Source organism: Patella vulgata, chromosome 9 (assembly GCF_932274485.2).
Source record: "Patella vulgata chromosome 9, xgPatVulg1.2, whole genome shotgun sequence".
Lineage (NCBI taxonomy): Eukaryota > Metazoa > Mollusca > Gastropoda > Patellidae > Patella > Patella vulgata.
In genome coordinates this window covers 24099206-24111543 of record NC_065887.2, presented here as the reverse complement: position 1 = coordinate 24111543, position 12338 = coordinate 24099206, and the positions used below count along the sequence as shown (strand labels likewise).

Here is a 12338-nt window from a genome sequence, read left to right as displayed (position 1 = left end):
AAACTGATTAATCGTTTCTGGAATTTCCACATTTTTGGATTACTTCAGATACACTTTTGTCGCCCATGGTTACTTTATTATATAAATTTTTAGTTATGGTGAATTAAAAGTCATCATTCTTTTCAATTTCCAATCACAATATGAAACAGCGTTAGGAAAAAAAATAATGGTTCGGATGTTTTCTTAAATTAGCGCTACTATAGACATAATAATGTAACATTCAATATTATAAACAAAGGCACGCAAAAAGGATGCGTTCGTGTTTTCATAAGAACCCGTTTCTTTCCCTAGTAATTGTTTTTAATATACCATTAAGAAACATTTTACCGTGTAATAATCCAAACATAAAAGATCAATGTTGTTTACGAGTAGTTTACTATACCACAATCAGAATTATATTTCAACAAATTGCCATAAACTAATCGATTATCAAATCAACTTGCATTCTTTTTATAACGTTATATACACAAAGATTAGAATGGAAACGCTGACCTGGATATGAAAGCTTAAAGTGTTGATGGTCTGTAAAAACCGGAATCATTTGTTCTCATTAATCAGACTTTTATCATAATAAATATTATAAGCATTTTGATTTAAAATACTTACAATAGTCTCAAGTAATGGCCATTGTTTATCCCTTGATATCGCTTACTGTAAATATACGTATATTCATTTGTTTTTATTCATTCTATACTTAATTTTCGTTTTCTCTCATCGAGTGACAGTCAATTATTTTTTTGAATTGTCATATATCATAATTGTCTTCAAAGGAATTATCAGTGAGCAGAAATTCGCCCGTATCTGTTATCACTCGTCACTTCAGCCAGTTATATAGAAGGATAACTCGTGTTTTCCTTTTGCGTTGGTCACTTCCGTTTCTTCAAATCTTCATAACGCATATATCGTCACAATGATCTCTGTGTTAAAATTATATTTGGAACGTGTTAAACCAGTTCTATCACATATGTAACAATGACTGACACCAATATTATCCTTTAAGAATTCGAGTTTTCAAGGGTGGTTGTTTGTGAATAATTGATGACCTTGATATAGTATGCTTTAACTCCATAGATATACCTGATATGGTTTGAATTAATAATAATATTGCTACTTTAAGAACATGTACAGAAATACAATTAAATGTGGTTTAGCGTTCTATTTCTATGCACCAAGGGGCTAATGAAGACAGACATACTTCATTTAGTGTTACGTAGGACAGCGGGGTCTTTAAGGTGCGACAAATGGTATACCCGGAACCTCGGTTTTTCGTATCATTCGAACGAGACAGACTCCCGAACATGTACAGAAACAGATTTATTTTTTCTACAAGCAAAAGGTTGATTCGTCCACAAATGTTGGCGCATATTTATTCTTAAATATGTAGGTAATGGGGGCATTGAAAAACCTGACCAAAACCCAAGAAGTAGCTTTGATTTGCTTCTGAGGAGCCGCAGTGGCTCAGCTCGCTCTCGGTGAAATTCCGAGTAGGTTCCTCGATATTTTCCGGCGCGGTTTCCCCTTGTCAGTGGTGCCGGACAGCAGCTAAGTCGTTCGATTAGTCCACAAGGGTTGGCGATTCTTAATTATGTAGGTAATGGGGGTATTGAAAAGACACTAAAGCCTGATCAAAACCCATGAAGTATCTTTGATTGGCTTCTGGGGAGCCGCAGTGGCTCAGTTCGCTCCCGGTGCTGGACGAGTAAGTTCCTCGGGATTTTCCGGCGCGGTTTCACATTGTCAATGGTGCAGGACGGGGGGCCTGACAAGGATAGGTGACTCGTCGTCTGGGTGGTACTAAAGACCAAGGTCCTCTGTGCACTTAAAAGATCCCTTGACAGTTGTAATTCGATATAAAAGTAGGACGAAGTGCCGCTGTCCGGACAAAATTCCCTCATTGCAGAACAGTAGGACGTTAAACCCCATTTCATTAAATTACATTTCCTTTGATGGGCTTCTAATTCTTCCTAGTGCTAACATTTATTCTACAAGACATGTACCGGTAATCAGATGATAACTTAAATTATTGCACACAGGCCTCTCTGTCGTATGAATATGAACACTGCAACATTTGGAGTAAATTGGATGATAAATTTAGCGTCGACAAGCAATTGTGGACGACGGACGGACAGGGTTGGCGACATTATACGACAGCATTTCAATGTGGACGTTTAGAAATTAGCAAGTTTAAAAGTATTCAAAGGAAATTGGCAAGGTTAAAAGTATTCAAAGGAAGTATAACAAATAATATCGACGTAACATACCAATAATATACGGTACCAAAGTCCATAAATATCAAAAATAGTGTAATAGTACATGTACTTGAAACAGCATTAGGTGTTTAAGAAATAGTAAGCCTATTCTGCCTCTCGTATGACACCTGCAGAGGCGATTATCTAAACCACTGAACTAAATGCTAAGCTTTGTTGCGGAATATTCTTGTTTGATAATCCAATAAACAGCCTGTCGGGTAAGTCAAGTACATTAGTGTGGAGAGTATGAACAGAGTTATGCCCCTTTATTAGTGAAACGTTTTTGGCTGAATCTATAAGATTTTTTTGTGCCCACCCATAAACCCATTCACACTGATCCGCAGTGAATATTCGCTTGGCAGATACAATCACTGATAAGTATAACATGGATGCGACTTAATGACTACAAAATATTAACTTTTTTCTTTCGACAAATTAAATTCTGAAACATTTTTTTTTAGTATTAGAAAAATAAATAAAGGTGTTTATGACGTATATCTTGATAAAAAATATTCCATATTTAGCGTAAATAGGTACAGAAAATAGTACGCGGAGGCGTAAAATGGGTAAAACGATATAATTCTGCCCGTACCAGTTCATATTACTACGTTCGATGTAAACAACGCACGTGTGACCATCAATTTGACGGTTTTTTTTCTGTTTGTTTAATTCTTTCAGAAGTACATTTTTTACCGTCTAATCTGATTGGCCTGTTCGTGTTTGTTTTAAAACAACAAAAATATGCCACAAAGTAATCTTTTTTGGCGTTATCGGCGCCATCTTGCTTTGTTGGTAAACATTGTGATGTGACGTCACCCTTAGAACTATAGCGGTCTGACCTTTTAAAGGTCAGTCATCTTGGACAGAGATAAAAGACGGATGTCGCATTAGGTCTGTAAAACAGATTGAAACCCATTTTCTACGCTACTGAACGAAGTGTTACCAACGGGGACCAAACTTCACCTAATCTGGGGAATAAATGTGTATATGAATAGTATTGTGTCTACTATAATCAATCCTATAGACAAGCATAGACATTGGAAATCACATGTTAATATACATTTATAAATGTTAATTGAGGTTTCATTAATGTGGTTATTTAAGAATGTTTGTTTAATTAAGTGACATATTTACAAGGATGTACTACAGTAGAGTGTAAACAAGTGTAATATTTATATAAATGTATAAAGTAATGATTAATATCATTGTTACTATCAACATCGCAAAAATTAAAAATAGAATGACATTGTCCAAGAAATACAAATAAGTATTTCCATCTTTAGACATTGTCTAAGTAATATAAAGATCATTAAAATGTTTTAAAACTCTCACAAACCATAACAGAATTTATTAACAACACAAAAAGAAAATAATCGAATTAAAATGGACGTTAGTACGAACAGCAGAGGTACAAGGTTCAAAGGGTGTGATTGTAGAATGATTTATGTCCGTGGACGTTCAGTTTTGAACGAAGATACCAAACAGTTCAACACAAAGTAAATAGTCCGATTATATAGAATTAAATAAAACCAACAACGTGTACATGTGTAAACACTACAGATGCACAGAATGACTAAGAATGTGGAATGATTGAAACAATTTTTAACGAATTGGAACCTTTTTTTAAAATGTACTAGTTATTTTTTTATAGAAATGATTGGCTTTCAAACCAAAAATAGGAAATCAAGAAAATTAAGATGTAGAATAATTCACACGAATTAAGTAGTTTTAAGCAAATTATAAGAGAACCAAAAAACTTAAAAATAATACATGAACAAATGAAAATACTAAACGGTTTCATATCGTTAATTCAAAACAAACTACAACATCAAATCTACAAGGAAATGGCATTAATGTTAAAAGTAAATTGAATATTATAAATAAAAGAAAGCATGATATCTAAGTTGGGATATACGTGGATATATATACTTACATCTTGGCGGTTTTTATTTAGGGATTTTTTCACCACCTGTAAGACAATAATATCTTTATTTCGTTGTCTATTTTATTCTTTAAAGAATACAATAAAAAACACGATTACTGTATTTCTTAATTTCTTCAAAAGTTGAAGCACAAAAATGGGTTATCGCCCTTTAATTGATCATTGCTGTCGGTGAGGTTTCTGCCGCTGGTTCAAGTTCATATCACCGTGCGTGCATTCCTTCGTACGACACGATAACATGTCTCAAATATGTCGATAACTATAAGACTTTACCCCCCCCCCCATCTTTTATAATCACCGAATAACGGTAATGCTGCAGTTAAAAGTACAATAAAAAAATATACTGCTATCGTACATACGCCTAGATTATCAAGCCTATTTTACACGAAAAATTACACAGTTGGAGAAAACATCCGAATTCAGAAGACCGTCAGCTCGGAAAGTCAATGAAAAATACAATAGTCTTTCAGAATGTGTGATCTTTGGAGATATAAGGTCTACTACACCAAAAGATGCTGCTCCAGACGGCATAGGTAATGAAAAATAAATACGGCGCACTTTTCTAAAGCTATCGTGGTAACCAACAATCTATATGTTATTGTAATCGAGGTTCGTAGACATTATATTCTATTTAGGGATTTATAATTTGAGATGTTCATCCTCAATACAATGGTACAACGCGTTTTAACATAAAATTTATAGAGAATCTCACCCACCCCTTCAACAAAACTTATATAAAAAAAAGCCATTATGTTAATTAAGAACAGACAATTCAAAATGGCCGAGTGACTCTGTTAGCCATGTAAATCCATAACTCAGTACGCCGCCTTGTCACCCTCGTGTATGACACAAGCCACAACAATGTAGTTATGGGGTTTAAACTGTGCATTTAACATCAAGGCCTCGATAATCATTAGAATTTGTCATTGACTCGCATCACAAGTACTGTACGTGCAATGGACCATATAAGGACCCGTGATACTTGTTAGAGTTCAGGTAAGCGTATAGTGTTAGAAATAATTGGTAGATAGATTCTAAAATCGTTTCTTAGATTTAGTAACTACTTTATGTAGATATGAAATATTTGTTTTAAACATCGTAAAAATCGATTTGTATTGGGTTTTTTTTTAAAAACGTAAGTGGTAGTTGGAAAAATTTAAAACAATTATAAAACAAGCATCATGTTATGTGAGAACGTTGTTTATTACGTGTTGGTAAGTGTGGTATATAAATCACGTTGTTTAATACCGTTACAAAACTACAGGTATATCATTCTTATATACCACAACAAATATCATTGATTAACCATAATAACACCTGCTTCATTCATATACATGTACATAGATCAAATATGCCGTCAATCTAACCTAAGTCTTGTGGTTTGTCGCATAGGTCAAGTACACAATTGTACAGTCTGGTGAGTCTGGTGTAAATGTATACCTAGGATTCTCATTATTCCAAGATGCCCACTCCTCATCTCGATCTAATGACAAGTCTTTGTTGACGTCAAATCTTAAGAAATAAAATGAGATGAAAGTTTAATGTGCTTTAACGTCCCATCTTTATGCACCAACTGGGGTGATAATCACGGATATATACCATCCAGTGTGCTATGACTTTGCCCGGACAGCGTCATCGCCTACCCTTCATCGAAATTTTTTTGTCCCATCTAAACGACTAGACGCCCCTTTTCCTGTCAGGCCCGCATCACTGACAAAAGTTCCATTTGAGTACTACTATAGCCTACTGACCATAAATAATAAACGGGAAGCAAATAACAAATGTATTCTTAAACATACATTATGCAAGAGCTAAATCTGCCTCTTGCAGGTCTTTCTTTAGGCCTGAAATGTTATCTAAATTATTAATTAGACATTAATCAACTCTCGATGCCATCGTTAGCCTGCAATATTTAGTGGATTAGAATATATTTTGTAATGGATAATTTAACGTAAAAATGGATAATCGAGACTTTGTTTATTATCGTACCAACATATAGTAATGGCGATCGAGGCTAGCCTAAAATTGAATAGCTAATATCTCGGTTCAAAGGGAAGCAATTTAAATGAAATTTTCAGCATAAATTATTCTGTTTTCATTTCTTTTAAGTATTATAGCGAGAACTACCAGCCCTTTATCTAATCTTACCTAATACGCCTTTAATAAGATTACATTTTACATAATCCACGTACAGAGTCGTCTGTCACATAATCCACGTACAGGGTCGTCTATCGCATAGTCCATAACAGAGTCGTCTGTCACATGGTCCACTTACAGAGTCTTCTGTCGCATAGTTCACGCACCCCACGCACAGAGTCGCCTGTCGCATGGCCCCTACAAGGTAGTTGGCAAACCTCTGGAAGGAACTGGCGCATTTTAATATGTCTCAACTTTTCTACTAAAACTGAAGAAAGTTTGTGCCATTTACCCAAAGATCATTTTGTCTGTTTTCCTTGTATTCGGGAACTGGATTTAAAGCAAAAACACATTCACTGTCTAATGTCGTTGAATGATAGTATTTGCAGTTATATCTATCTAGTATGTATGTAACATTCATTTTTATACAACATCAATAACATGTATTAAAGAACCATTATTAAATGATGGTTCATATAAATGAATTTTTGCATATACATAATAGACATAACTACTGTAACATCAGTAATACAATAGGCAAACTAACCTTATATGTCATTCAGACGCATAATATAAACTGGTTTACAAAACGCCGGATATCATTAAATTAGTTTAACTTGGTCTTCTAAGCGCAAATATGGGGCAAATGAATCAGTTTAAAAATAACATGCGTTTGCCATGCCAGATACGCCCACGTTTTGTAAGAGATGGATAGAGAACAAGCTTAAAAAAACGATTTTATGTACGATCAGAGGCCATAATCCAGGAAGTTACGGTCAGATACGCGCAAGATCTTGGGGATATAAACATATATTTTTAGTGTCATCAAAATAGGATTTAAAAAATTGTGACCTCTAGAGGGACCACAGCCTTAGTATTACATGCTTTTACACTATTTGCGTACGTAGAGCGGCCATTTTGTCGGGCAGTTTCGGTCCGATTTTCACGAAATTATGGTGTAACGGTGATATATTTAAACGGTTTTTTTTAATCGGTTAAAAGTTGTGACCTTTAAATGGTCCACAAGCTAAAAACACGACTTTTCGTATAATCAGGGGCCATCATCCATGACGTTACGGTCCGCTATGCGCGAATATCGAAAGGAGCCGAGATCTTTCTATTATAAACATATATTTTAAGTTTCCTTAAAATCGGATAAAAATTGTGACCTCTAGAGGGTCCACAACCTTGATATTACATACTTTTGATGTAGCGGTGATACAGTTTTTAAAATCGAAAATATTGAAAGGAATCGAGATCTTTGGACTATAAACATATGTTTGAAGTTCCATCAAAGTCGGGTAAAACTTGTGACCTGTAGACTGTCCACAAACAAATTGTGGACGTCTGGACGGACGGACTGGGACGACGACAATATACGTCCACATGAAAATGTGGGCGTATAAAAATGAAAAGTCCCCAGGATGTTTTTCCTAAGCTAGCTTATCTTGGCTCTCTGGACACAAGGGTCTGCTCGTTTCGTCTACCCTTACAAGCACATATTTATGGAATTTTGTCGGTTGATAAAAAAAAAAATAATAATAATTTCCATTTGCTATTTTATTATGATTAATCATACATTATGCAAGAGCTAAATCTGCGATTTGCAAGGTCTTTCTTTAGGCCTGAAATGTTATCTATAATTAGACATTAATTAACTTATTCAGACCATCGCTACAGGATTAGAACCCGGTCTGCTGCTTCTGATTAAATCAAAAATTAGATAATCGAGTGCCGACTTCAGTAAAGACGATCGAGGCTAGGCCCAAAATCAATCGGTAAATACTCGGTTCAGGGTGGATCAATTTGAGTGAAATTTTCAGCAAATTGCCTTTACATCATCTAGTTTTTAACTATTATAGTGAGAACTGCCAGCTCTTTATCTAATCTCCCATAATGTACAGTATCTTTAATTGGCATGATTTGACTAAGTACTTGCACCGTGTTGGTTTAAATTATACGTAAAATTTAAGATGAATGTTCTGTGCTAAATTTAAGATAAAACTTCAGCGCAAAATTTCAGATATATCTTCAGTGCCTTCGCTGTCATCAAAACAGTTTTACTGTCATGTTCAAAAATAATTACATTTATTTTCTTGGTGAATGTGATAATATCCTCCTATACCCGTCAATAAAACTAATAAGGGTAATAAACCGCGTATCACTAACTGACAAAACAAAATATTGAATAATGGAAGATAAACAATTGAGTAGAAAATGAAAATAAGGTTTTAAACTTATGTGCATACGTCACCAAGGAAGATGTGTGTGGTAGTGGGGTAGAGGAAATTACACTACGGTAAATTATGATTTAAAGACTGATTTTCGGACAATATCTAATTTTCACGGCTAAATCCACATTACAATATAGGTAGACTAATTTATAATTTAACATTCTGTCAGGAAATAAAACTAAAATATCAACGGTATAGATAATTTCTGGGCTTGAATTCAATCGGATTAAACTTATGTCCATCAAAGGATTTTATCCAACACTAACAGGTCCGTGCTGGCTTGTTTATATTGTCTGAACAGAATATCAAATTAATTTTAATCTTTTTTTGTAATATAAGTTCTGAATGGATTTGGGCTATTTTGGTGGACTGGTATTCCTTTCAGAGATTCAATTATTGCACTATAGATTGTAGTTTCGTTAGGGATTCACAATCCCCTAAATACGGCTTTAATAACCCTTTTGAAGCGATTTGATCAACCGATTGTAAGATTCTCAGACTCACTCGGTTAACTGGTGACGTTAAGTGACAAACAATGATAGAGCACCAGAGTATTATAATGTGATTTAAAGTTGATAATTCTATTATTACCACAATTTGATGATATCTAGAGATTATATTAATGCACAGTATAAAGCGGGCGCAGCTACAACTTTTTGTAACATAATGCAACTGTAAATGCAAGGGAAAGATGTGTTTAGAATGCCAAACAATAATAATATACTTACACCATGTTGAATTCCTCTCCGTTATCCACTAATTAATCCAATTAATCAATAAGCCAGGATATTTAATATACATAACAATTATTACAAAACGAGTTTCATATTACAAACGTATGTATATTGTGCATACGTATCATACGTACATATTAACAGATTTCAATAGCGAAATCGAGTCGTAAATTTGACAGCTGGTAGGAATATGAATGATTTCAAATTTACAATTATATTGTAACAGATGCGAGTATATGTGGAACCTGTTTTATTTGGCTCTATAAACTAGATATATGGTAAATAAGTAAAGATATTTAAACGTGTGTATTGACTACATTTAGTATCGACAGAAGCTATTATTCAAAGTCAAGTTTTATTGTCAACAAGATAGATTAGTTCTGGATTTAATTCATTATGCAACTATGTACGGGTTGGATAATAATTATATATACATATAATAGATTTGACCATATACACTCCTATAAATACTGATAGCGCTTAGAATAAAATACTTATCTTTATACGAATACAGTAAATGGTATATGGTTTTAAGTTACGATAACACAAGACTTCGGTAATACATGCAATGGGTGGGAAGACTATTGCACGGACGGGGGCGAGCCACGGTGGCTCAGTTAGTAAGACGGTGGCCGGATAACCTCGATGCCCCGTGTTCGATCCCTGCGTTGGCCGAGAAAGTTCTACCATTCGATTTCCTCTGCTCCATTATGAAAACAGTGATAGATTATGTATATTATTCTCAGATAATATTAAATATGTATTATTGCAAACATGCGTCATTTGCGTTTTTCGCTAAAATATCAAATTTATCACGGCTGATTTAACGCTAAAAATATAGATTGATTATTTAACATTTAATTTAAAAAAAAAAAATCAAAATACCAACGCTAGATGTCCCGGCTTGGATTCAATCGGATTTAAACATGCCTACCAATAAATTTTCGCCGACAACAAAATGGCAGTGGGCATAATACGTATACATAGCGAATAGCACAGATCGGTGAAATTTCAATTCCACATAATATGTTCATACTTATCTTTGTAAGTAGTGAACGGAACGGAACTATTTTTGGACTATTCTAGATACAACTTTCACAATGTTGCAGGTGATTGCTATGGCTTGTGGCGCATCGGGACTTTAAAAACAATAAACACCGGATATTACATACCTACATATTACAAGCTGTGGTAGTCACAATAACTGTGTCTTATTATGTCAAATAAAAGCAGTTTTCGCGTTTTGTTTTTTAGGGTGGGGTGGGGGATGCTCGGAATCAACAGTGCCTTTATTCTTTTTAAAGTAAGTTTAACACACTTTGTAGTTCTTAAATTAGATTTCATAAATTCTGTCATATTTTAATATTGGCTTTGTCTTTGGTCATAAACTTTTAAAATGTAGATAGATTCCCACTGCACTAATCAACATATCACACGTAATTAAACCAAAGACATCTCCCCATTTTAATATCGTGGTCCTCTTTTATTCGATGAATTCGTGTGGGGAATACACACGAATTTATACATTTAATATTATCTTTGAAAACCAGCAAGATGTCGCGAGGAAATCTTTACCAATCGACCATTCTCTTCGTCCCCCACCTCCAACAAAAAGTACCTACTTGCAACGGATTCCTCGTTCTTAACCAAAATAATCCGAAACTGCTGCTCGCAGACTTTCAGGTGGTAAGTTCAATACATTGGGTAGGTGTCCTACCCCTGAGACCACTAATTCTCGATTAGTCAAATTTACAGAATTGTCAGGATTTCCAGGTCGAAGCATTTGTCTCAGTTCTGTGCTTTTAAATGCAACATAAGCGTTTTATTATAAAACTTTCGATCACATTAAAATTAAAGAATGGCTGGTCACAGTTGACCGAGTTTAAAATGGATTTTGTTGAAATTGTTCCGACTGTGGCTTTAAGTAAGATATTATAAAGAAAGACTGTTAATGAATGGTTGAGTGACTTTTTATTGAATTGTATGCATCATGTTCGTCTATCAATGTAACACGTGTTACAGCAATATGTTAGTCTGGCTAAATGTTTCAACGCACGAGATATTATAGAGCAACGCCAGACTTTGTCAACGAAATGACCGCGTTAGCTGTACCGTAAAGTATATATTTTTGTTATGCGAACATTTACGTATCAAAAATGAAACGAGGTAAATTAAGTAGCACACCGCGTCTCGAACACGATACCCTTCACCACGCGTTGATTGTTGGAGCTGTTTCGTTATATATAACCTCGAATAGTGTCAAAGTTCAATAAACAAAATAATAATTCGCAAACTAACAATACATGAGAAGTGGTATCAGATATTTTAGAAAGCACTAGTCGTTCCGTACACAACACATGTGACTACCTTTTAATTGTTTAAACTTGGATTTCAGAAGCCTGTGTCATTTAGTAGATAGTAGATTCCGGAAACTAGTCATTAGCAGAGTCATCAACCAATTTTTCAAATTTAGCCATGTTGAATTTCTCTAAAGTGAGAACTAGCATCAGATGTTCTAGAGGGAGACAACATACACAGCTTCGTGAACGATGCCCGTCATGGTAGAAGGTAACATGGAGTCAGTGTCCACCACCGATACCAATCAAGTTGTTTACATATATAACACGACATTAAAAAATATCAGGTACCCATAGGCCACAAATTGTCGTCTTAATCAATTTCAGAATGTATATAAGTTTTGAAATAAATCTCATAACGGTTTGAAGTAACTATTAGTAAATGCACTAACTGTTTAATAAGGCACGTATGATTTACATCAATTTAAAATAGCTTAAATATCACATCCGGGTAGTAAAAGCTACATCTTACCTTTAAACTGAAGTCCGATACATGACCATCAATTGATTCTGATTCGTCATTAATACAATCTAATAACTATCCTACATCAAAGAGTTCCCCAATAGAAATGGAGGTAAAACTGTACCTCTCCATGACGATATATTTAATAAAGTGATGCAGCTATGTAAGTAAATGCATGATATACATGCACGTGAATATGTTGCTATCACGTGGTCTTGATGTG

General features: G+C 34.6%; 1 protein-coding gene across 2 annotated transcripts in view; it reads right to left on the bottom strand.

Moving 5' to 3' along the window:
* Positions 1–12338, bottom strand: part of LOC126831786 (innexin unc-9) — a 160676-nt gene that overhangs the window by 78755 nt on the left and 69583 nt on the right. Inside the window, exon 3 of one of the 2 annotated variants that reach the window (XM_056103483.1) lies at positions 4183–4218. The exons of the other annotated variant lie outside the window; for it this stretch is intronic. Within the exon in view, the coding sequence (XP_055959458.1) occupies positions 4183–4184 (2 nt within the window). The 5' untranslated portion in view covers positions 4185–4218. The remainder of the gene's footprint in view (positions 1–4182; positions 4219–12338) is intronic. 2 annotated transcript variants of the gene reach the window in all.